This window comes from Epinephelus lanceolatus, chromosome 4 (genome assembly GCF_041903045.1).
Source record: "Epinephelus lanceolatus isolate andai-2023 chromosome 4, ASM4190304v1, whole genome shotgun sequence".
NCBI classification, from domain to species: Eukaryota; Metazoa; Chordata; class Actinopteri; order Perciformes; family Serranidae; genus Epinephelus; species Epinephelus lanceolatus.
In genome coordinates, this window is record NC_135737.1 from 6,514,124 (window position 1) to 6,541,750 (window position 27,627).

At 40.2% G+C, this 27,627-nt stretch overlaps 1 protein-coding gene across 1 annotated transcript; it reads right to left on the reverse strand.

Moving 5' to 3' along the window:
- Positions 1-342: 342 nt before the first annotated feature.
- On the reverse strand, positions 343-20,499 carry wsb1 (WD repeat and SOCS box containing 1). The gene is made up of 9 exons (XM_033630593.2): positions 20,150-20,499; positions 18,534-18,702; positions 15,207-15,490; positions 14,220-14,351; positions 13,560-13,660; positions 10,882-11,054; positions 8,930-9,043; positions 3,342-3,449; positions 343-3,072 (listed from the first exon to the last, which is right to left on the reverse strand). The coding sequence occupies exons 1-9, from the start codon at positions 20,187-20,189 to the stop codon at positions 2,910-2,912; spliced, it is 1,284 nt and encodes a 427-aa protein (XP_033486484.2). The 5' UTR covers positions 20,190-20,499; the 3' UTR covers positions 343-2,909.
- Between the last annotated feature and the right edge of the window lie 7,128 nt (positions 20,500-27,627).

Here is a 27,627-nt window from a genome sequence, read left to right on the forward strand (position 1 = left end):
AAGTGCATATGTTCTTTTTATCAAGAGTGAACATGAAGGTCACCAGATGGCCACAGCTGGCGGCTGATTGGTTGGTAGCTTTTGATGACCTTCATGGTAACCTGAATTGCTCATTGTACTTTCTTCATACAGCAAAAAGTAGCGACAGGGTGCAGTAACACTTCTACGGCCACAGTCTAAATCTGACCTGTAGAGAAATGTGACAAACCTTTCCTTCCTGGGCTTTAGCAGTAAGACAGTTATCTGGAGACTTTTTCACATTTAAAAGGAAAACAAAAATACAAAAATATTTATGTTCAACAGAGGAGCTGGAATAAAAATGACAAAGTGGGGAGAACGAAAAAAGATAGAAATGTGTTTATAGACATGATATAATTTTATATATACACACATACATATCACATGTAAATCTGTATACAAGGTTTTGTACAAGTTCAAATACAGGTAGCAGTTAAGTGGCAGAGGTGCTTTGCTTCAGAGTGAAACAATCAGACAACACTGGTCTCAAGGCTTTGTACTGCCACGGTAGGGCAGGTGCCACACACACACAGACACAGACACAGAGACATACACACACGCACGTAAATTCAGGTGGGCAGTGGGTGGACTGCACCTGCAGTGTGTCAGGGTTGGACCAAATGTTGGTTTGCAGTTTGCTGAAACCCCGATAGTGCAGTTAGGTAGCACATATTAGGGGCCATTTTAGGAGGGATGTAAAAGATACCCTGTGGAGCTTTCTCATAAACAAAGTTATGTTTACATTCAGCGTTTCTCACAAAAACAGTTTGTAGGCCTGATGGCTGTGTTGAATGCATTCCTGCTCTGCAAAGGCAATTTTAGACTTTCTAGAGCCTGCATTGTTTACATCTACTATTAACTATACTCCCTGCCTTTGTTGATACATTACTGTGTTTTAAAAAGTGAAACCATTAGGAGGAACATGTCGCCTTGTTGACCACTCAAGCATTCAATACAAAATAAATAGTGACCTACTCATTTAGGGCTGTACCCAACTCAGGCTTATGTCTGTCAGATGTAAGAATACTCAACGATTTTCCATAAAAAGTTTGCAAGTTTTAACAGGGCTCAGAGGGATGTTCAGTGTGACAGTGACATTCATGTAATATAGTAAACTAGCTAGCGGCACTAACAACAGATTTAACTGTGCTACAACATTTTTGCTGACACTAGATATCAAACAAAAGCCAGAGACTGTGTGAGTTGTAAATTCACCACTGCCAAGCAGAAGAGTGAAGACAGTGTTATCTCAGAGCCTTACAGTGCAGAGTTTCTCCTTCTCTGTGCTGCTCCATCAGGACTGCAGCTGTCTGTACCAAAGAGTAGTCTGAAAGTCAAGAGTGCTCGCTCCACAGCAAATCCTGCAAGGCACAGTTGATAGCCACCAAAAAAAAAAAAAAAAAAAAAAAAATACTCGACTTGAAGCAATCTCATTTGACTGATGGGCCTCCGACTGACAATTCTTAACTTTAAAGGGGCACCCCTAAATAAAACTTTGCTCCATACTAGTGGTCACAACCCTAAATCTAACCCCAACTCCACAGGGTAGCTTTAAAGCAAAAAGAAAGACAATGGGTCCTAAAGGTGGTGTCACTCAAGTATTAATAAACATAACCCCGAATTCTCTGCTAAACCAACAGATCTCCTAAAGATGTTTGTGGTTTATACAGATATTGATAATTAAGTTGTTTTTTTTGTTTTTTTAAATCCAATAATATTATATTAGTTATTTTAAATTAGTTTTACCTAACAATTGTTACCAACAAGTGTCATGGGCAGGGCATTTTACAGTTGAAAAAAAATAAATAAATAAACTTCACTACTCTGTTGGACAAACAGTGACACCATTTCAAAAAAGGATCTTTGGTTTTTCTCTATTTCAATTTTTGTTATTTACCAGCTGATGAATATGCCAATACCAATCTATTTACAATGAGCTAACATCTAACATCTACCATCTACCAATAAATCTGCCTGCACCATTTATCAGTCTCACATTGGCTATTGAAACAGCTAGCCTGATAGCTAGCTTCTGCTGCTGCTAATAATTGAGAATTCTTGCTCTGCCTGTTTCTTGTGTCACCAAACTGCAGAAATGAATTGAAACAATGTTACATATTGTACTGGATCAGTCAAGGGCTGATTTGTTAAAGAAATCTGTGTTTTTAGAGTCAGGCGAGTGTGTCATTGCGGTGTTAGTACCATTTCAGAGATATTCAAAAAACGTGAAAAAAAGACACCAATAACCGCTTGACTGTTTTTCTTCTATGCCATGACATTAATGTAATGTAAAGATACTATACATCCACTACATCAGTGGTTCACAGATCTGAGTAATGGCCTTGAAAACTCTGCATCCTTAAACATGTGTCTTGTGTCCCATGTGTCTCTTCCCTTTAGCTCACCCACGTGCAAACAGAAAACGTGACATTAAGGGCAAGCACAGCTGCAAAGCTTCTGACAATAAGTGCAATAGCCGTTTCAAGTTGGAAGAAAAGATGAAGGGTTTACTGAACCTGGTGGAGAGCTGCAGCCAGCTGGAAGAGGAGCTGAACACTTACAGGTGCCACACCAAGGTGATGGAGGCCTCAGAAAGAACTTGACCTTACAGGTATGAATAGTGCGCTAGCCCCAGGGCACTCCTTTACTTACAAAAATAAATATTTACAAAACAACATAATATCCTGCTGAGGGTGGATGTGGTGGGGGTTTCGGTCGAGGCAGTTGGTCAGTTAAACAGAAACCTTTTTCTCCTGTCCTCATTGCTTTTGATTGTTCAACAAAGTTCTATGAAAAACTGTTTATATTTCAGAAAATAATTCTTGGTTTCCAGCATGCTGCTGCAGCAGGTGCAATTGGGTCAGATTGTGCTGGGATGATGGGTGGGGGAATCAGATGACTTTGTAGGTCAGGTAGTCGCGGAGCGGCGTGGGAATGGCCAGGTTCTCCACCTGCTGCGTGGTCATTACCCGGCGAAGAGACATCCTACACAAGTGCTGCAGGCTGGCAATGCTACGAGGACACTCCCAGAAGTGCACACTGCCATCACGAGTCCTTCAACAGACAAACAAACAAAAAAGAACGATGACAAATCAAACACTGCGCTTATGCATTAGAACCACACAGCCAGTTCCGCATAAATTTACAAACCAAAAGAAAAAACAGCTATGCACACATCCTGCCCATGGTGACTGCAAGCAGGGATAAAACATGGAGAACAGGTTTCCTAGGCTGCTCTATCATAAGACAGATGTCAATAAGGTGTGACTGAGATACCCGTGTGTTAAACATGGTGTGTGTCTGTGCATGTGCAAGTGCCTTACCCAGCAGCAAGGACACCTCCTTCAGTGGAGAAGGCACAGCAGAGGCCATTAGAGAGCGAGGCAATGGCCTGAGGAGCCCTTTCCTCTATGCTCCAAAAACGAACCAGCCTGCGCAGAGACAGAAAGAAACACAAGGTTACTGCTATAACTGTCCAGACTGCATGCAGTATAAGTGGAAGAAGAGGTGAATGATTGCATTTTGGGAAATGTAGGATCCAGTGTGTCTTGAGTTTGACACAAACTAGGCATTAAAAAAAGTCAGTGTATGATGATATGTCTCTGCTGCTTTAAAGTGGACCATTCTTTTTAATCCGTCTCTTGTTAGACTCCCATTAAACAAGACTGAAAATCTAACACAAAAATGCAAAAATCTTGGACAGGAAAAAAACAACATGCCATTGATTTAGCCACTCTTATGGCATGTTCAGGCAGAGGCATTTTAGAGGCAGTGCAATAACATAAAAAGTCAATGGAAATACACAGGAGAGAGCAGGGTGGCCTGATTTGACGCGACTGCATGGGTAGGTAAAAAAACAACAACATTTCAGTTACAGCGAAGAATCGGATCCTGGACCTTAATCTTAAACAAACAGAGAAGAGAGGAAGATAAAAGGAAAGACTGGAGGGAAGTAACACAACTGGACTTTTGAGTTATGAGTGGGTTAATGGTCAGAGACTGAGCTGAAGACAAACACACAGTGAACTCCAACAGACAATGCTGGTGCGTACGCTGCTAGCTAGGTTACAGCTAATGTTTGTACAGTTGGCAAGTTGTCAGGGGTGGGTTAATACACACTGGAACAGGCCAGAAGTCAAATTAACACATATGACATGACATGAAAATCTGCTTCACTTTTTGCCTTCCCACAACTTCACAGTTCTGGCAGTGTCAGAAATTACTGAAATTTACTTTTTGACTCACCAGCCCAGGGGACTAATAGATGGAAAAAATCCATCAGCCAACACATTTTTTACTAGCCAAAATAATAAATTGCCTTTTTGTGTCACAGATACATTTGTTTTAGTGAATTTCATGGAAACCAGGTATTATGTTGAATAGACACTTTCAGATGAGGCCAGAGCAAAATTATTTTATGCAACAACTTCTCTCCACAACCGCAGAAACATTAAAGTTTCCCTCTGGTAAGCAGTGAAGCAGTGTGTATGTCTCAGGCTTTCACTGTAAAAGGTAGGCTAAATAAAGTGGAATGAAACTAATGTGCTGCTATTGACAATATGGGAGTAGGGCTGGGCAAGATGACTTAAAACCAATATCGCGATATTTTTAGGCTATATCGCCATACACAATATTAGGGCTGTAGTCAACCAAAGAAAATCTTGGTCGACTGAAGTCATACATAATCTTCAACCAATCAATTAGTCATGGCGAAAAATAAATCTGCACGTTATATTTACTTCTGCGGTGGTGTGTCTGTGTTAGTGTTGTCATGAGAACCGATACTCACGATACCTTTCGATTCGGTGATGAAAAACACCCAGCAATACTCACTTTTTTTGAAAAACTGGAAGAACTAATACCAGCGTAAGAATCGGTGCTATGACTCTTCCGGAACTGATGGGGGCAGTTTAGCCATATAGCGTTACAGTCCATGTCTACATTCAGAGCGAGGGGGTGATGAGAAAGAGAAGAGAGCGGCTGTCTGCTAAAGCCCACATTCAGAACTAGTCACGGCCACACTTTAGGCCAGAAAATAGATCTGCTAGCAATATATGCAGTTTTAAACACCACTTTGTCTGTTTATTAATTGCTTTTAACTCGTTCCGAATTGCTTCTGAACAGTCCGTGCTCCGTGCGGAGCTTTGTCCGGACTCTGGACATCTCCCTCTCTCCCCCAGCCCCTCCCCTGGGAAAGAGTCCGGCGGTCTCCTATGAGCCCAGCCTTCAAGACGTGCAACACTCCGTTAAATGTCATTCAGTTCATCAAAAAATATCCCAATTAAAATCAGTAGCATAATAAGCAGATATGTTCCATGTTATTTTGTTTACAACAACACAGAGAACAGCTTGAACAATCTGCGTGTGAGCTAATGATTTATTGAGTTTACTGAGGATCTTGATCAATGTTTTTTACAATGAAAAACAGGTAAAGAGAAAAAGAAAAAATATAAGTAATATCAATCTGTTGACAGAAATGTTATTTTATAAGCAAATATTTTAATAAAGTATTTCTTGTTTTAAGTACATGGAATATTAGGATTTTTTTTTCCTTTACTGTGGTATCGACTTTGGTATCGAGAATCGTGTAATTTTACTGGTATCGGCACCGACTACTGAATTTTTGGTATTGTGACACCCCTAGCTTGTGTCACTCTGCAGTTACACCTCCAAAATGCTAGTCGGCGGTGGAGGACTCTGTTAAGTGCTGTAAAGTTTAGTTGATTCAAAACACACATTAAATATGGCTTAATAGAGACAATTTCAAACACAAGTATGCAAATTGGCTTCACTGTAACTCGCAGCATTCACAGACAAACACTTGTCTTTATCTGGACACATTTTCCCCACCAATACGACATGCTAACGTTAATAGCGCCAGCCTATGGCATTTTACATTGTATAAATTAGCCTAGCAACAAGCAATCTTTTCCTCTTCTCGTATAAAATCAGAGACAACAGCAACATTTAACAAAGGTAACGGTACAGAAACAGACAGGAGGTCTGCATTAGAGGGTGACACGGGAGTGGATTTTCATTCCTGTCCCATCCCACTCCCACAAAAATAATCCCATCCGGTCCCAATCCCATGAAAAAGGAATAAAAAAAATCCCGTCCCGTCCCAATCCCACAAGAATGACTATATATATATATATCTATATATATATCTATATATATATATCTATATATATATATATCTATATATATATCTATATATATATATATATATATATATATATATATATATATATATATATATATAGTACATGGATCACACAATACCTACCTTAGTTGAATATAAACCCAAATATGACATCTAATGTTGTGTTTTGATGTTTATTGCCTAATTATTTTAACATTCACTCCACCTGTTGTGATGCTGTTCAGAATGACAAACACATTTAATTTCTGATGTGTTCAGACAACACGTCATAAGAACCCGTTATGAGAGAGAAAAATGTAGTTAAAGTATTGCAGTAGAAGTAGTGTTTGGTTCCTCTGACTGATATTATTATATATGGCATCATTAGATTATTAATACTGAAGCATCAGTGTTAGAGCAGCATGTTACTGTTGTAGCAGGTGTGCAGTTAAGTTGGTCGTATTCGAGATGGTTTTAGAACAAACCCAGCACACCGGGATCCAATCCAAAACACTCCCACACAGGGGCCGTGGCATTTGGATTAGGAACAAGTTCCATGTCTTTCTCTTACGCTCAATTCTCTGTTTTCTTCTCCGCCTCGTCTCCCCCTCATGAAGATCGCACTGTGTGTGCGTGGCCCATAGCCCCGCCTCCCCCACAGAGACAAAGACACTTGATGACAAGAGCTTTCCCCCAGATGATGCACGGCAGTGAACGCTCTTGTCGTCCAGTCTCTTTGGTGGAGAGAGACGAGGAAAACAAACACAAATGAATATGGCAATTAATCCCTTTTAATCTACCGTGCAATTAACTGACTTGCATATCGCGACAGGCCTAATTATGATTCCCAGTCCCGCCCGCTCCCGTTGACTTTTTTTCCCATCCCGTCCCAATCAGGTGAAGAATAGTGAAACTGATTCCTGTGACCCGTGGGACTCCCGAAAAAATGTCAGCCTCTAGTCTGCGTCACCGCGATGCTGAGCGTTAGGGTGGACAAGTACAATGTTGTGTAAACAAAGGGGGAGCATGTCCCTCCTGCCGCAGGAAATAATGGATTAATCCTGGAAAGCTATTGATGTAGCACTTTTCTCCTTATGAAAGTAACCCAGCGATTATTTGACAATGAGAAATTGGTTGGACAAGAGCATAGCAACCAAATAATCGACCAGTCAACCAGGAGACTACAGCCCTACAAAATATATATCCTGATACTTTGAAATCTCCTCTGAACCACTGTAGACTAAAATACAAAAACAATTAATGAACTACATGCCATATAATAAAAGTTAAATAAAGCAGCTACTGTCATAATAATGTGAAATAAAATACTGTTATAATAAATATAAACATTGTTAGAATTAAATAAATCAAAGCGGAACCAGAGGCAGAGGAAGAGGAGCAGCAGACTAGTGTGCCCCTAAATAATACCATTTGAATTAGCATTAGCACAGTCAGCAATAGCTGCAAATGTACTGTGCTAACCAACAGTTAGCAAGCTAGCATTCAGGTAATCTCTGCTCCTTTGTCCAAATATGGTCACTTCTGGCTCTAAAATGTAAGATGGTAACGGCCAAAAACACAAACTACATACTTCAAGTGGGTGATGTCATGGTGGCTATGTCCAGTATTTTATACAGTCTGTGATTATGTCTTGGATAGCATGATTGTGATCAGTAACTTTATTACTAATCTACCCATTAGATTTCTAGTGATTAAAACTGACATTGTCAGATTATGGATTAGAACATTAAAAGATTCAAACAACAAATCTCATTGCAATGTGGGAAGCAGCTGACAATGTATCTTTCTATGGATGGAGAAAAAAAATCTGTTGAATCTGTTCGTTACTTGTATTTTCTCATTTTACAGTACCTACAATACACACATTCCACTGCTGTTTAAAAGATTCTGGCTGGCAGTGTTTTCCCTTCAGTGGGAGGGCCGAATTGGTTTTCTTTTTTCCCCATAACCGCCATTTTGCAGAGCTTCCTCCTGCCTCTCTCCTAAACATATTTTCTGCCAACAAATGAGCACTCAGCCAGCCAGCGGTCAGAATGATTAATAGCTACCTTGTGACAGTCATGTGACCATTCCAAACAGACCAGCATACAGTAGCTCTGTGCTCTCAAGCCCCATTAAGACTCATGACTCCCTGCAAGATTGAAAAACAAACGGCAGCAAACAGAGAAGCTTTTCTGCTGCGCTGTGCTGTTTACATATCAGCCCATGTGCACTAATAAGCATCAGAAAAATGCTTCAGAGTGCTAACATCCACTCAACAGGCACACAGCTGAACATGTGGGTTTGTCAAGGTTCAAACTGAAATTACTTCTTGTTCAGGATTTGTACACTTTGAAACATTAGGGTTACAAACAGTGCACATGTTTATGTCCAGCTGAAACATTTATGTTGATATATATCTAACCTACTAGAACCGACGGCTTGAGACACGCAATGTCCAAGAACAGTATAAAAATATATATATATTTTATATATATTATGATCATTTTTTTCCCAGAGTTTATATTTAAGTCAACATCTTAAACATTTTCCTTGAACAAGATCCCCCATTTAAAGAACAAAGATCAGTTGTTACTCTCAAAGCAATTGGGGAAAGCAATGACAACCCAACCCAGAGACCGAACACTAACAGTAAAAACACAAAAGCAGACACTGAGATAGATGTTAATGAAAAAAAGGTAAGTAAAGAAATTACACATAACCAGTTATGGAACATTACTTTAACTCTGATGTCATTTAGTGTCGTACCTGTCATCCGTAATGCTGGCAATGTGGCGGCCGTCAGGGCAGAAGCTCACAGAGCGAACCCAGCGCTCATTTGCCCCTCCAGCAAAAATAGGTGATGGAGGAGGGAAGAGATGGCTAGACAAAAAGATAAAAGCAAGAGCTCAATTAATAACAGCATCAATTTCTGGGTTAAAAAAGAACATTTACTGTTTAAAAATGGTGAAGCTGTTCTGCCTTTCACAGATATAAAGTTTATACTTTGCAACTGATGAAACAGCACATTTATTCTCTTGAAAATAAAGAGTTGCAGTGACACACAATTGCTCAATTCTGTGCAATTCAAGGTTTTGCAATTACAACCTAATGTGATCTGGTACGACCTGCAGCTGATGTTAGCGAAGATATAGATAGGCGTTGCTGTGCAATTGACTTTATTGAGTCACTTTACTGACATCATTACTTTTGTGCTTTGTTTCAACATTCACCAGGGCTCTATGCTAACCTTTTTCACTAGGAGCACAGTGACCCCTAACTGAAAATTTTAGGAGCACAAGCAGAAAATTTAGGGGCGCACACTGTAAATGGACTTGCAACGCAAACATTCACATTCCCTATCATTTTCATTGTATTACTGATAAAGAATTTGATAATAACTGCAGATATGGCTATTTGCTTCAATGAGGGGGGGCAAACAACATGGCAGGGCAGGGTGTGCGTTCCGTTTCCGGTTTGGTGCGATCTGAGCTACGTGGCTTGCAGAAAAATAGACCTGGCGCGTAACTCTGACGAAGCGGAGCGCCGTGGCACTGTGGAAATGAAGCTATTCACTAGAATGGGAGCGTATCTGCTACGCTGCCCAGCGCAGACGGAGTATGTGGAAACTGCAGGTTAGACATTGCTCACTGTCACCTCTCACTCGCTATAAGTGACCCTCCCCCTTTAAACACATTGGCAACTAATAGTAACCCCCACTGGCACAAAACAAATACTAAATCAAACAGTACTCAAGTATTAAAGTTAACACAAGTCTACATCTAAGGGTCTTAAGCAGATCAAGGTTTCCGCACCTTTTTAAACATAAAATTCAAGGACATGTCAGGGGCTTTCCAGGCCCAATTCCCTAAAATTCAAGAATCCAACACTGCACAGTTTGAGACACGGATCATAAGTAATAACTGAGAATTAGTGGACTTTACAGAAGCTCCCAAAAAAGGCTTGAATGTGTGAACTAGAGATGGGCATTTTAAGTAGTTTTCATATGTGAGAACTCACAATAACTTATTATATATGAAATACTTCCAAACATCAGTCCTCTGCCTGGTCATCGTTCTGCCTGTGATGTTAGCTTAAGTGATGTCTGACTGAAAAGGCTGAGTGTTTAGCTGCGCACATAACATTACATAGTCAAAAGAAAAAGAAAAAACTAACGTGACTATATGTTAAACGAATACTGACAATGTATTCGAGGGCTCGAGTACTCATCCCTAGTATGTAGGTTTACTAATTGTGCCGTGTCACAGTGATGGCAAACCATGTGGTCTCTTGCCTTCTCTGACACAGCACAGAAAAACAATAAATTGTGTAAGCTGAGCAACTCAGACGGAGAATCTCTAGTCCCACATAAATTCAAGCACTTTCAATGATCCATATCTATTTTCAAAAACTTTTAAGGCCTTGAATTTTCTTCTCAAATTCACAAACTTTTAAGGGTTTTCAGGACTCGTGGAAACCCTGGGCAGATGGAAACACCACCTGACAACAAAGCATAGTCAATCCTCTGAGGAAGACCATGAGGTATGAAAGCTCCAGGAAAAGCCAGTAAGTGGACCTTTAGTCAAGATTTCTTTTGTTCCAAAATACAGTACTTGTATTGTGATCATTGGCAGATAGAAATATTGAGGGTACTCCACCCCAACCTGTGTGGCTATGAATAATTAAGGATTCAAGGAGAGCAAAGTTTGTTTTTTTCATACCCTAATTCCAGCAAGATGGTGGCCTTATGGTGGTCCCACACGATGACCCGGGTGTCATAAGAGGCGGTGGCCAACAGCGCCCCATCTGGTGAAAACTCACAGGACACCACATCATTGTGGTGCCCCTCCAGCTTCCGGATCAAGGTGTACTTATCCATGTTCCATAGGAACACCTGCAACGTGAACAGAGGACTGTTATAGCCCATGGAATGATTTGGACAGAGTATAAATGTGCTACTGTACACTTATCATTACTATATGCATATAAAACATTTAGAACTAAAATTAAGCAAGAGGAATTAAAACAGTTATACTCAAGTTATGCTCAGTGTCATTGTTATGCTTTGTAACCTTTTACCAGGCCGAACAAACAAAAGAGCACATGCTACACAGGCAGCAAGGCTATGTCAAAATGCAACACTACACCTACAATGGCAATTAACATTTTTATGATAGTATTTAACTACAACATCATCATTTAAATGTATACATCTTTTAATATGTTATTAAATGTACTAAATAAATACTTCTATTATTTTAATAAAAAAAGATCTACACAATAAAGAGAAAATAAAACAAGTAGTAACTTAAGGTAACATAAAGTTACTCCACTGGTTTCCCCTTTCAGAGTTTTAGTTCACTGTGTTTACAATAGGCTCACACCTCCGGCAGAAGCCTACGAAGAGAGACAGATACTGCAAGAGAAAAGAATATTTTATGGCCAAAGGGTTGATACCTCTGGCAAAATACACATATGCACACACGCACGCACACACGCACGCACACACACACACACACACACACACTGTACAGACACATACACACTGATAGAAAAGTAATAATGTGAGGAAGCATTTTGCTTGTAACAGTCAGCCATGGTCAGAATTTTAAATTTTCGCTCCAGGTTAATTCATCATCGAAAAACTATATAAATATAGAACTTCTGCACCTTGTCAATCTTTGATTGTTCAACATTGATAATGCTGTTTGTGACCAAATGCAGTCAATGATCAACATTAAGACCAATCCAGTCACATGCAGACTAATGGTTCAGTTTCTTGAGCTAGTTTCTTCCTCTTTGTACCAGCTAGTTTTCTAATTGAGAATAAAAACATTTTCTCCGTTGAATTTCTAATCTATTTTTCATCACAAATGTGCTGGTGTAGAATTGTGGATGAAATACAGTATAATTTATTGCTGTTCCACTGTTGCTGCCAACAGCAGAAATACTCATATGGTTGTTATGAAAGCACAAAAGCCACAGAGGAACTGAAGATGGAAAAGTTACAACATAACTGGCCAATTTGTTGACCGTTTTGCTCAGTAACAGGTTGGTTTTTGTTTAACTTTTAAGGCAACAGCTGACATTTGTAAGATACAAGTGCTCTGCAAAGGCACAACAATATATACTTACTTCTCTTATATCAACAATAATCTGAAAAAGGGGGTTGGTGTAACATTTGCAAAGCACTGGAAGCTGCTAGCCATCACTGACAGTGAAGGGAGGGGGCAGGGTGTTTTTTAAACTGCTGTGGCTTGCTGTAACTTGCCATTAGCAGCATTACAATGCTACACTCTATGCTACAAGAGAAACATTTATACTGACAGTAACAGAAATCCTAGTAACAAAAGAGAGGCTAGAGTGTGCAGACAGTGGACGGAGCTACTTAAAGATAGGGGTGGGAGAAGAGGGAGTGGGTTTGGGAGAGAGGTGGGGGGTGAGGGGGGTAGAGGGAGTATTAAATAACCAGTTTAATGACAGTCTTAAACTGAAATTAAAATAAATAGAGGAACTGCAACAGCAGAGGTAGACAGACACGGAGCAGCACCTACGTACAGACTGGTGCCAGGCTGCCCCTGGCCAGGCCTTTGGGCATTGCGCACTGTGCGTCCCCGGTTTACACCGGCTGCTCAAAATGTCAGCGCGGCGCTCCCTTCAAAACCAATCACACACTGAGCTCTGCCACCACCTGTGACAGGGAGAGCAAGACACACACTGTAGGGACACACACAGCCTAATAAAGCTACCACCATGTCTACCATTACAACCATGTTCAGATTGATCTAGTGCTGCAACATTGTAGATAAGGTGAACTATTGGTGGCCAGTCTATGGATTCAATATCCAGAAACATGCCTGCCATAAGGGCTGCAAAATAAGGGAAGTCAATTTAACATGTCATAAAAAAAGGAAGTGTTTTTTTCCTCATCTGACCTTTGATAATACAGATGAGGTCAGAATTGTTTTCAAAACTGCAAAAGAGTAATATTCAGACGGTAATGAAAAACATAAGATTCTCCTGCTACAATAACTTAAATGTTTTGTTTGGTTTCCCCCACTTCAACATTAATACTTTTAGGAGGTATCTGAATATGATAATAGGTTTACTTGAGCTATGTAACAATAGTGAAAACAGTTGTCTGCTTTGCATGCAAACTTCAGAACACCAAAAGCCTGATTTTTTTCCACTGCAAACAAAACCAAACAGAGTCTACATGCAGATAGCACAACTTATCATGACACTGAGCGCAGTTTGCTCTAAGGTGGAAATGGGAGGGCAGGGCAGATAGGTACTGTTTTCATTTGTAAGCTGATTGAGCGTAACTGGTCACAAGCAACTGAGCAAAGATTAGCTAGCAATCCCATCAAAAGAGGTAAAAAGGAACTTGTGTACGTACTGCTTTGCCGGCGCCGACTGAGCACAGGATGGAGGAGTCAGGGGAGAAGGCGCTGCAGTACACCCAGTTCTGATGCCCCCGCAATACCTTCACCATGTTACCTACAAGACAAACAACATTGTCTCAGATGAAGCAGTAGACCATGTATTAGCAGCATGTGCAGCTGATTCTAACTGACCCATGAACAATCTCTGGAAGGAATGTAGGTCACACCACTAATGCTGTGCAAAGGGTCATCCTCCATGCATGGCTGAGGCCATATGCAGTAAGCACAGACCAGGGTTCACATGATCTGTGGATGCTTGCTGGTTAGTTTGTGGTTTAAAGCCGCACTAAATGGCTGCCTTTTGTGGTTCACGCAGACTATACAATACAGCATTTGCAGACTCTCATCATGTCTGCATGCAACTATAAATAAAGACTACTAATACACAAAGATTTAGCTGGACTGTTCTTCACATGAACAGCCCCTGAATCTTTCGCCCACTTTTCAAAACTGGTTTTACAATTAAGAGAGCTAGTATTTCCCCTGTCAACAGCATGCTCTGGGTTCAAGAAACAAAAAGGTCACAGAGTTCTGCTTCATCTCTGAGGTGAAAACAAAAGAAAAAGGTTGAGTTAAAGTAAAAACTTTCCATCAGGAACAGCTTGTCTACATACCATCATCTTTGAGGTCCCACACACGGAGGGTCTTATCTCTGGATGCAGACACCAGCATGAGACTGCCATCAGGAGCAAAGGTCAAGTCTCGCACTATATCAGTATGGTCCATCAGATTCAGCAACAGTTTTCCTGTAGGAAGCCATCAAATCAAACACAGGATTAAAGAAGACCTTATCCATAGTGCAGTTAAGTTTAAGAGCTTGTACAACTTCAAAATGAAAATGTTTGTGATGCACAGCAAGAACACCATTCCTGTTCCATTATTTCATTTTGACCCACATTCCAAAGAAAGGTCAAATTCAAAATAAAAAAAATGGAAGCCCTTGTACAGACAAGTCAGAACTAAACCATTGCTTTCTTCCAAACCTATTCATTAACTCTGTGCCAATGCTGTTACTGTGTCAAAAATAGGGTTTTATAACCTTCCGTAATGCACGCCTTTCTTTTGTGACTTTGTTTTGTTTTCAAAGGTACCTGCTGTTGTGACATTCTAGAAAGGAATGCACAGAATGTGCTCTGGAATATCACTATAGAAAAGCAGGTGCAGCTGTTTTTTTGTTTCAGAAAATAAGAAAAAAATAAGGATGCAGACTCATAATGTATTAAAGGCACGGTTCACACCAAATTCAAAAAATTTTCATCTTACTTGCAGAGCTATTAACCATGTTTTGGTACGAGCTGCTGAGTGTTGGAGGTATCAGCCGTAAAGATGTCTGCCTTCTCTTTCATTATATTGGAGCTAGATGGCACTCTGCTTGTGGTGCTAAAGGCATGCGTGCTTATGACAGCACAAGATGTAAATCTTAATGGGGTCTTCCTTGGCTGAGCTGTAATGTTAGCTAGCTAAGGAGGGCTAAGTGAGCTAGCAGTAGATGCATGTGTCGTTCTGCGTGCTACTTTTCTTTTTCTTAATCTAATTTAGTCTAATTACCAACTAGTGAAGTTGAAGAAAACTACTTTTAATATACAAAAATGTGTCCTCACCAGTGTAAACATCCCAGATCTTGATGCGACCATTGTTGAGGCCCGTTGCCAGTAGCAGCTGGTCCTGACCGAACTTAAAGCGGTGCCACTCGATGTTAACACAGCGGCTCTGCTTCTCTGGCACCGAGGAGCCAAAGGCCAAGCCCCACACTATGTCACCGCAGTCGATGGTGTGCTCGCGGGGCTCACTGCTTGCCGGGATGACCTGGCCTCCGCCACTGTTCTGACGCGACAAACGGCGGGGGCTTGAGGCATTGGTGGCCTCTCCATCTTGGCCCGCTGAACTACAGCAACAGAGAATGGAGAAATATACAGGAGGTGGTCAACAAGAGAAAGCCCAGTTTAGTCACGCTGCCACACTTCAGCGTTTTTCCCTGCAGCACCACACAACAAGGTAAAGTTGTTTACCTTGATGATGTGCTGGAGGTGTGTTACTCATAAACCATAGCTGCCTTCAGTGCTTTTCAGCTCACTGTGGCTTTTTGTACTTGTTCCTTCCTGCTTGTTTGAAACAGACCCACTGGCCAAACAGTGCAAAATGTGTCCATACCTGGTTCATTAGATGCGTTTTAATTGAAGAAAATCATTAATAATGAAGCTCAGCTAACTTTGTGATAAACAAGTTGCATTCCTGTAACTTCATCACAATAATAGCAATCCTGCTGGTTTTGAAACAGAAATCTTTTAATGGGAAGCAGCACCGACAGGAAAGGTTAAGTTTGCTTTAGTAAACTGAACTTAACACAGCTGCAATATGACTGAAAGCAAGCAGTAAAATAAGGCTGCAATGTGAAAACACAAAGAGGAACACAGGAGTGAAACTAAACTCTAAACCCAAGAGATTCACATAGAAGCTACAAAAGTACTGAGAACTAAACACAGGAAGGCTTTTGAAAAACAGCTTTCTGTCTTGTCTCCAGCACAGAAACTGTGACCAGGCAGCAGCACAGCAGCATGGCTCAGGGCAGCTATCCTCTGCTGCCAGGCTGCTGTCGAAACAAATGTCGTAACCATTTGGCTTGACGTGGCATTTTAACAGAGGTACTAGTCAGCTGTAAAGTTTCGTGGGTTTTTTTTTTTGCCACTGCAGGGAAAAAAAAGCAGCTAACCAGCCACAGCCTGTTGTTTGGGAACAACAAGCACTTGTTCTACAGACAATTTCAAAGTGTGGCTCAGAGAGTCACAAGGCCTTATTGAGTGGAAAAATAGCCTGTAAAGCAGAAAGGGAGCTGATAATAAAAGCCACATGTCCTTGGAACTGAGGAGCACCTCTTTGTGTACATTCTGCTCTCTCTGTTAGGGTGGGTTGGGTTAACCTTCTGAGGGCCAGAAAACGGCTATAAGTTTCTAGTATTACACAGATTTGCACCAATGCTGTTTAGAGCTATGTGACTTATTCACTGAGCAAGCACATTAAATCATGACTTGGTTTCATACAACAGCTTTACCACTACTCTTTAAACAGTGCAGCTAAAACAAGCAGAGGTAACATTCTCCGGCAGCTCATGCTTTCTGCTCCAAAATGTTTCCACACCTTATCCTATCTGGATAAAATGTAAAATATACACACCTAAAAGTATGATTTAATTAAAGTGTAGGTAATTCATGTTTAAGAAATAATTCTGCCCACTGCCTGGACAAGTGGCACAATACTAAAAACACCAAGTTCAGGTTCCTGTTAATCTCAGGAGAATTTGCTGCTTTATCAAATTCCAGTGATTTCCCTAACTGCAGATAAGCGTACTTGAGTTTGAGAACAGCCACGAGCAGGGCGGCTGGAGTCCTTGAGATGTTATGGGCTTTCTTTTTGAAGCAAACGTTGTAAATGTCGTGGAGTTGTGGTGTTTCATGCTAAAGATTTTAGCTTTTTATAGTCTTTAAGTCCCTTAAGGCCAAAACACACCGGTGGCGTCATATGACGGCCGCCCCCAACACACACAAAAAGCGTCGCACTGCGGGGCGTCAACCGGATTTCTGTGGCACACTCCAGTCCGCTAGGCTGGGAAGTACAAAATAACGCTTTTTCAAGGGCGGCAACGCTGGAAAAATAGGACAATAGCGTAAAGTGCTGCGGCGCCGTCGACGCGCGTCGAGCTGCCGCCGGTGTGGGTTTGTAAATAGAAAATAATGGGGGCGGCTGTTTTGATGCGCGTCGTATGCCGCCGGTGTGTTTTGGCCTTTAGTGTTAAGGGGGCCCTCTGAGTGTGTCTGTGATGTATGTGTGCAGGAATTTAAGACTGCCAACCACTTTGACTGCTGACCCGTTGATGGAAATAGGAGTATGATGTCTTTTGGTGTTCCTGCAGTTAATAATGATATCTTTGCTCTTCACAACATTAACAGACAGGTTGTTTAGTAAGGCCACCACATGGTGATCATTCATCATCATCATTGTCACTTATCAATCCATTCACTGTGTCATTCACAAATTTTCAAATATTGTTGTTGTAAATACTTTCTGACCTTCATACTCTGTCTACTGCTCACAGGTCCATGCCCACTTGTTCCTAGTAAAGATGTAAATCCTCAAAAATGGCTCACAAATACATAATTTCATTTTATAGAAGGGCTTGGTCATTCCTTAAAAAAACTGGACATTGTAGTTTTAGCAAACTACAAACATGTCACTTAAACAGGAGAAAACTGTGTATTTTTTGGGAGTATTTTTGGTGGTGGATTAAGCCACAATTAGTGCTTTGGTGATTATCTGTGGCAGGAGGACAGTGTATGCCAGATTAAGTCAAAATAAACTACAGTGTGTGTTTAGAGTAATGAAGGAACATGTCAGCCAGTGCAACAATGTGGCTCATTAATGTGTTTATAATAGTTTTTGGACAAAATTCTCACTGTGTAAATATTTTGTGAAAGCACCAACAGTCCACCCTATAATATCATCGCTATATCAATATTGAGGTATTTGGTAACAAAATATTATGATACTGAGTTGCGCTAGTTAGGATTCCCTCTGCAGTATTTTAATTCCACGTTCTTGTTTTGCTTTGGCTCACTTGGAACCTCTACCTAGGTGGCACCAAAAAAAAAAGTTGTATCCACAACATTTGCCAATGGAAAACCAAAAAAGAGCAGTTCCAAGTGAGTCAAGTTAAGTCCTAAATATTACCTAGATCACACATAAAATAAGTACTCTGCAATAGAATACCAAAGCCCTACAAAGATAATAACCTACAGAGGATTCCCACACACTCAGTGTACTATTGAAGGGTTTAAGATTATTAAAAAGTCGAAATGTGTATAATCATGTTCTAATAATCACATTTGCTACATTAGAATACTGGTAGTTAGAGCAGATTTTCAAATGATACTTACAAGTTCTTCAGGCATTTTGTCCAGGGAACGAGCCTGACAATGCGATGCCCCTGAGACCAAGCAAAGTAGGAACCATTGGGTGCAAAGGCTACTGTCCAAGCCTCGCGCCCAGACTTCTGGTCGAAGGGAGCAACAGGCACCAGGAGTTCACCAATGAACTTTGCCTTACCTGGGAAAACAACAACAACAACACTGTTACTCCAGCTTCACCCATCGATCGGATCGCTTATTAACACTTTGCGGCTGCTTTGCTTGTTCAGGCAAACCCCCAGGAATTCCAATCCATCCCAAAGTAACCTCTTCGCTCACAGGCATATGAGTGGGCTTGTCACTGATGCAGGCATCTGATTGGCTACCTGTGCTAACCAAACCAGTTGTACAACAAAGTGGGTGGAAAACTTTACAAGATAAAATAGGTTAAATTCTCTGTTACTGAAATTAAGTCAAGCAATTACTTAAAGGCGTGTGAGCTTTATGAATAAACTGTCTACAAAATAAACAAATAGGAAAATAGTCGACAAATCTGCATTCTTGGTCCATACTTGACCTCTTAATATACTGACCTATACTTGCCCTAAGTCAATATGTATAAGGCAGTCGGGTATGAAAAGCAACCTTTGGTTAACATTTCCCATGTAAATTTTATAGATTCCAGAAGCACAACTACAGTCTGATAGAGACAATGTCACAACACCTGTCTCGAACACACAAGCAGCACAAAGTAGCATCAAAGACTTTTTGCCTTTATACAAAAGAATAGGGTGACATTTTTATTACCAAATGTAAACAAATCAAAAAACTTTTTTTAAACACAGTGAAGCATTAGCAGACAAAAACTTGTTAGAAACGTGGACATTCCAGCAATAAGGGAAAAACAGAATTTGCTCTAAAAGTTTAACTGTAGGCTTCTTATGTTAACATTTAGGGCGTTTTATTTATCTGTTTATTTTGGAATTTAAAGTTATTTTAAAACAATCACCCGGTATAGTATTAGTATAATTCATACAAACTCTATACAGCTATTCTTTACAGTTGTGTTATAAAGCCATGTAGCGTTGACCGTGTGAGCACGCACGTAGCCGACGTCTGTGTGACGCAAGATTATGAATCACTGAGTGTTGTGTGGGGGGGAAGGGTCTGACCCGACCCAGCGAAAATAAATTCCTTTTTTGACCATTAACGTACAAAACAAGCGTGCGGCGAAAGCACAATAAGCTGCAGTATATATATTATAGGTTTATTAAACCATGACATACACTCCCGGTTTACTGCAACGGTGCCTATAATTTGACAGACATTCCGCTGGCGCCTCAGACTGGAGCTAACGTTAAACTCAGACGCTAACGTTAGCTATAATGTTTAGCCCCGAGACTCGGTGTAGCCACACGGACCATGTAACCCTACAAGTCAATTGTACACAACAGAAATTTCAACAGCATCTTTGCTACTGAGCTGTTAGTGTGTGTAAAGAATGCTCACTACGGCCCACGACGGCGTGTTGTAGTGATAGACCGTGCAAGATAGCTGGTACGTTGTACCGACATTTTTTGTTTGATGTGGTTTTATTTTTCATGTTCTAACAGACCGTTAAAAAATGTAATGACATTTACACTTACCTATATCATTTTCGTTTACAGAGTCTGGGAAGCTGGCCATCTAAATAAGGGCGCAGACCTGAGAGAAAAGCCAAGCTCAACTGGAAAATGAAAATTTATAGCGAATGAGCAGTAGATGCGGATTCAGACGGCGGCTTTTCCTCTTCTGATGTCTGCTCAAGTCAGTTGAATCCCTCCGCCTAGCGTTTCGGGTGAAGAATATAGTCGTCGTTCGACTTTAGTAAGCGTCTTTTTTTCCTTTAGTTCCTCGAAAATATGCTTTACTGGTTAAATCTGTGATTGTGTCGCTCAGGTTTTAACAAGTTATTATAGTATTCGTCTCTGTGTACTTCAGTACGGTCTAGTAGTACAATGGCTTCTAACTGGATAGCACCGAGCTATTTTCATCTACAGGAGGAGTGACCATGAAACCATGGGAGGGTTTTCATTATACGTCAGCAAAGTTGCCGTGGTAATACTATTAACTCCTCCCCCTCTTGCGTCTAAAGATTTTTTTCTGAGAGGGGTCGAGCCTCAGCCAAAAATACTGGATTAGCCTCGCAGACCATATAACCACGCCCCATACAAAACACGCCCACTTGAACGACGCTCTTACGGTGGCTGAGGAAGATCAATATACAACAGCAGACGAAAACAAATACATTGATGGTGTTTTGGAATGTAGCGATTTTAGCAACTACTGAGTGGAAATAATGAGAAATAATGAACTGTTTTAGTCTAAGACACTGTTGGTTATTTATGAGAGAAAATTAATCAATTAAATACAGGAAAATATACACATAAATGCTGATATTTGTCAGTATAAGTTTTATGTGTTATGAGGTGAATAATTGAAAGAATAACTGAAGACAAGTGCAGACTGTAGCATATCATTCGCTCTGCTTAGAAGGTCATTAGCTGCAATCTGCTGTCCCTCCAGGACCTTTACACCTCCAGGACCCCATGGTGGGCAGGAAAGATTGTGGCCATCCTCTCCCACCATGGACACACCCCTCTGGCAGGAGGCTGCGGTCAATCAGGATCAAAACCTCAACCTAGTCCACAGACACAGTCTATGTGATATAAGATATGTCTATTTTTGCACATCTAGGGAGGTTCAACAGTAGCATGACTCCATTACAAAACCTTTACAGGAATCTGTGTGCATAATGCTTTCAATGCTGTATTTAGCCTTTAATTGATAGGACAGACAAGCGTGAAAGGGGGAGAGAGAGAGAGAGTGACATGCAGCAAAGGGCCACAGGCTGGACTCGAACCCAGGCCGCTGCAGCAACAGCCTTGTACATGGGGCGCCTGCTCTACCACTAAGCCACTGACACCCCACTGTGCACCATATTTTAAAAAAGGCAAAAACTATTCCAACTAGTTGCTGGCAAAACTATGCAGTGCACACCATTCAGGCCACATATTTATGTCTAGTTTATGTCTAGATCTGGGAGCAAGATTTTAAGAGAATGAAATCCATATACAGCTGTTAACATTTTATAAATCCAGTAAATCTGTTCCTTGGTACTCCCCCTGAATCCTGATTCACTGAGGCAGTTCAATATATAATTACAATACGTAGAACTTTTGCCCCGAATCAACTTACAAAATATTATCTCAGCCCACAAACCTCAGAAATTAATACATGGAATGAAACAATTTATGAGGTGTACCAAATGGAATTAATAATACAGATAAGGAATCAAAGCTCTCTCTCTGAGGTGAGATGGGAGAGAGTTTAATAACTTATTTGGAGCTGTTGTCCCTCTTGCCAAAGCAGTTTCAGGAGTTGGGAGCCCAAGAGAGGAGCCACTCACTAAATAATTAACCAACAGCTGCCACTCACCACACAGCTAAGTTGGCATTTATTTTTTTAGATGCACCACAGTTCCAGCCAGACAGTTGTTCTTTGTCCTCATGCAACATTTATTAAAAGTAGTAAAAAAAAACAAAAACAAAATGCTCGCACACAAAAAAATTGAGCTGGAAACACAGTCGGTTGATTGGTTGACTGTTGGCAACTTTTAAGGTGGAACATGTACTAGAAATGTTACTCAAATGCAGTGCAAAGTTGACAGAATCCATCAGCACACCTTAGATTTCAGTATGACAGCTTTACCATTCTATTAGGCCCTGTTTAGAAGACAACGGTTTCTCTAAAAATGGAAAAGTCTGTCCTTTGCGTTTTAAAAAACTTTATATGACAGCGTTATTGAAACGATCCCCGTTCACACGGATCCGCAACATCTACTGGAAACGCTGTAGTATGCACACCAGGCCAATGGGTGGCAGTGTAAATTTGCAAAGCAACACCACGGCATGACGCCATGCGCCTGCGCTGAAGCGCCTTCCTCTAAAACGGGATTACAAACCAAAACAGAGAAGACACACTGGGGAAAGCATGCACAGATAACTTTGTCTGGATGGACGACAAGGTGGAGTTGCTACAGTAACAGATCTACACTTCACTTCAAATCAACAGGGTGAGCAGCACAAACAGAGCTCGGCATTGTTGTTGTGACGGTTGGCATGCCTAGTGACTGGAACCGTAATGCGCATGTGCGGAAAGTCTCCATTTTCAGAGGAACTGCGTATTGCAAGTTTACATGACAACGGAGACGCTGCCGTTTCCAAAACATTGCACTCTGGAACCCGTTTTCAAAACGTTGTGTTTTCAGGCACCCAAAATGCTGCTGTCATGTAAACGATCGGCCAAAACGCAACTAAAGTTTACCGTTTTCAGTTGAAATCGTTGTCGTATAAACAGGGCCTTAGTTTTTATTGTCTCTCTTGGATGAAATATGCTTTTCATAATGAGTAGATCTTCAAGCGTTTAAAATATAGACAAATTTCTAACCAGATTATGTGAGCTGCATATATTCTAATCTTCACTTGGAGAAAACAAAAAGTGTCATGGGGCGCCGATCCTGCGGTCTGGAGCAACACTAAACCCCCAAGCTTGCCTGACAAGGACTAAATGCACAAACCTCCTATTTTTAAATATCCAATCAAGAGAGACTCTCACTGCAGTCTCTTCTATTTTGTTCTGAACATGTTGCTGTGTGACCCTGTTCTGTGGATGAGAAATGAGGCGCAGACTTCCATCTGTGTCACCAGTGATGAGGAAATACAGCAAGTGCAGGACGGAGCAGTGAGTGACAACAACCCCGCCCACATTTAAGAGTACTGTCTGCAGTGGAAACGCTGAACAGATAGGGTCTAGGTCACATGTCTGAAGGATTACTTTTGGTTCCAAAGGTACCATACCGAAAGTGTTTGGTAGGAACTCCACCTAACAAAGGTCCTACTCACACGTAGAAGCAGGTGTGGTGTTGAGTTCCAATGGTCTGGTGCGCTGCACTATCAAGCAACATCTGACACTACACCTAAGACTTAGAAAACAGAATATTTGTAGTTACATGTATAGGCAGGTTTGGCGTAGCAGCGCAGGGTTGCGTGAAGCTCTATTAGGAGTGGAACAAATTAGTATTCATGCACACCAGTACCTCAGTAGCCTTACTAGTGCCTGACAAGTCCTCTGTGATTTGACTAAAATCTATTATGCTTACATCTACCACAGACTTACAGTTGTTACACAGGCATTAACGTATTATTAAGTGAAGCACAGGCGTGGCTCAGGTATGACACCTGAATGAAACACACATCACCTACACCACATGTGCATGACGCCTGTGTAACCATTAAAAGTCTGTGGTAGTTGTAGGTCTATCATGCAAATCAGAGTCCCAAAAAGCCAATAAAAGTCAATCATTTATAGATGAGGTTAATATTAATTCATTCTCTTTGAGGCAGGGGTCAACTTGCAGAGCTCTCCTTTAAAGTTCAATGTTCACACAAGCTGGTGCAAACTGGACTTTACAGTTAGGCACATATCCTCAGAAGACCTTTAGGTTTTCAGATACACCTACCTAAGGTAGACCACAGCACAGCATGTTTTATCATAATTATGATGTGTCCCCTTAATGAAATGGATGATTGTAACACATATATTGTATACAAAATGTCATGAAAATGATTAATGTATTGATGTACTATAGAAGCAAATAAGACATTAGTATTTGAATTTTTACAGCCACTGAAAGCTTACTATTGAAATTTAAGCACCACTAAATTTATAGCATTTGACTATGAAAGCCATGTATTTGAATTTACCTGTAATAAATTCAACTCTCTGAAATTAAATTATGAAACTGCTTGATTTCCAGTTTTAAAAGCTGTATTTAGGGTCCTATTACACTATTGTAATCCTAGGTATTCTTCATCTTCTTCTTCTTTCTTCTACTTCTTCTTAGGAGGAAATCATACTTCCCATGGGTGAAAACTTACCAAACTTTGCACAAAGGTCCAGTCCCATGCCAGATATCCTCAGCTGTAAACTCAAGCCAATAGTCCTGATGGTGGCGCTACAGCAAGCGTCTAAAGTTCAAAACTTTGAAAATTCCTAACAAATCAAGAAGAAACTTTTGTACACTTAAACCTATTAAAAATCATCACTCATCACTCTGTTTTTTTCATAAACTGTAAAACTTATTAAACCTATCTCCTCCCACAATTTTTGCTCAATTGACACCCAACTTGCTACAGAGCATCTTCAGACTGTCCTACAAAAACTATGTTTCTCAGATTTTTGATTTATCAAAAATTGAGCTTACAGTGCATCAAAATGTTTGACTGTAAACGGTACTGTAAACATATACATGCAAATTCTTGCTAAATAAATCTTCAATGTTCATGAAAAAAATGACTAAATTCTAGAGTCATGGTAGATGATGTGTGGCAGATTTCAGAATTTGATCTCAAAAACTGAATTTTTGACAGCATTTTGAATTTTGCTCTAATGTAAACAAATGGAGTCAATGTAAAAATGGTAATTTTAAACATCAGTTTCTCACTTATGGAGCAAATCAATCATTGTTACAAACAAATTACCAACATCTCCATGCTGTCTAGATGCAATATGTGTATTTTCAGATCTTAATGACTGAATTTTTTACAGTGGTTTCAAATCTGCCTTTCCATGCACAGATGGCTGCTTTCCTACACAACAGTGAATGGCTTACTCAATTTGTGAAGCCACTGTTGACTTGCTACTTGCTAATTAGCTCAGAGCTATAGATGACCTTAGGTTCCAGAGGTTGCGAGTTTGAGCCTCAGCTGGTGCAGAATCCACATTGTAATGTAAACATCTTCTTGTGCTCCAGCTTATTGCTTAAAATTGCCTGAGCGTGACTGATCACTGTGCAGCATCTTCAAGTCTTTTTTCTGCTAGAAAATCTGCCTTCTCATGCTTGAAAATAAACCAAACTTTGCACAAAGGTCCAGTGTCAATACTTCAGTGTGAAAAAATCGGAGGCTTCTCACTTTGCACATAGCTCAACTAGTTAAACATCAGTTTTTTACTTATGAAGCAAATCAATCATTGTTAAAAAAAAAAATACCAACATCTCCATGCTGTCTAGATGCAATATGTGTATTTTCAGATTTTTGTTTCGATAACTGAATTTTTTACATTGGTTTGAAATCTGCTTTTCCATGCATATAATTTAATAAATGTTTTCCAGTGTTCACAAATTCAGATTCCAGAAATTCAAGTTTTGGAATCAGTCAATAAATAAATAAAATAGATTCAGGGTGCTCATATTTGATTGGTCAAATTCAGATCTAAAAATTCAAGTTAAAATTTTTCAAATTTGATGGGTCAAAATATTGTGCAATACCTGTCCTGTATCGGGTAGCCCAGATGTTGCAATTTAAATTTTATCAACTTGAATTTTCAAATTTGAGCAACCTGAATCTTTTCTTTATTCTTAAACTTGAACTTTTTGATCTGAATTTGTGAACATTAAAAAAGAAGTTAATATTCAGCTTTTTAAACTGTAAATAAAGACATGTCCTACCTTCATGTCAAAGAGGTGAATTCAGAACAAAGTACTTTAGATACATGATTTTCAAAGTAAAATATTCCAATGCAATGAATTCAGTGGTGTTTAAATAATATTAAGTATTTGTTGACTGTTAAATCTTTAAATACTTTAATTATGTGTCTTTTTTTTGCTTTTTGTACTCCACAGGTGAAAGGGTGCAAGATAAAACCACTCTGGAGATGGTTTAATTCTACATCATCTACATACAGTCCCTGCTCCCTGCCTGTCGCCTGTTGGGGCAACTGCTGAGTCCCAGACATAAATCAATTATTTCAAAAAATAAAAATATTTCCATGAATGTGTTGAGCGCAGAGGCACAGTGGTGCACTTGCTTGAAATAACACTTAAAAAATAACAGCAATTCAAAAATGCCATTTTCTATGGCTGCCTAACTTGAAGACATTTAGAAATATTGATATTTCAACATGATGTCATTATGAATATTCCTAACGTAATGCTAGCTACTGTGTCAGAAGACACCACACACATTCTTTGTTTAGAATAGTTTTTATGTCCTTCACTTTTTGGTGGTTTGATGAAGAGGAGATTGTAATTTTATTGGATAAGGGTTAGAGGAAAAGGCGGGTTAGGGTTAGGGTTAGCCGTCTCCGCTGCCATCGGAGATGGTATGTGCAGCCCCTTAACCAATCACATGGGGAGTTTGTTTACCTTGTTTTACCCATGCGAGCAATCAATGGGGAAAATCACAGGGAATATTTCTGCATGTCTGTCGATGCTTTCGATGCCATTGTGATGACCTCCGACCTCACGTTCACAGTCTCTAGGTATACTTAGCACGAGCGACTCTAGTGTTCATGTCAATATTGTATCTCGCGTACGCATCACGCTACCTTGCAGCAAAGTGTGCGGTCTACGTGCCAAATGACTGCAAAATACGCCCGAAAAGTGCACGCATTTCGTGCAGCAAGTATACTTTAGCCATGAGACTTAAGATGTATCTTTGAAAAGAATGTCTTTCCCTCCCTCTCTTTTATTTCCCTAAATTTAAGAAAGGACTCTACACCAGACCTTGCTGCTACAATGAAAATAAGAAAAGACAGGAATGAGACATTAATTACTCTTTTATTTATTCATCACTCCTTTATTAACTCTTAGGGGACTTATTACACATTGCATTGCATTGCATGCATTTTTCCTCATCACTATATAATATACATGTATGTATATAATGTTAAAATATCGGCAGCTCATATTATACATGGCCAAAATTTCAAATAATGGGGTAAAATACGTAGAAGTAATCCCTGTGAGTAGAAAGCACAAGCCTCAGAATGCCAGCTGATGTCATCTCGCGAGTCGACATATTCAATATTTCATGTGCTCAAAAGCACGTGGTTTCTATAGTTTGTTTCCGTTGCTCCAGAAGCAAAGGAGCAGGACAGAGTGGGCTCATCGGGATCTAAATAGCTTTTGTGACTTAAACAGTTGTCATCTCTTCACGGCTTAACTTCTTTTTGCTCTCTGCCCGTTACGTTTCTTTTTACACACCTTCTCTGCTCTCCCTTTCACCTATCTCCACCTTCCTCT

What these genes read in the sequence shown, in the direction of transcription:
- wsb1 (XM_033630593.2), bottom strand. Translation starts at nt 20,189, where the DNA reads ATGGCCAGCTTCCCAGACTCTGTAAACGAAAATGATATAG. An exon ending in GCCAGCATTACGGATGACAG is followed by an intron (nt 3,450 to 8,929) that starts GTACGACACTAA and finishes GTCTCTGCGCAG; the next exon opens with GCTGGTTCGTTTTTGGAGCA. An exon ending in GGAGGTGTCCTTGCTGCTGG is followed by an intron (nt 3,073 to 3,341) that starts GTAAGGCACTTG and finishes TGTCTGTTGAAG; the next exon opens with GACTCGTGATGGCAGTGTGC.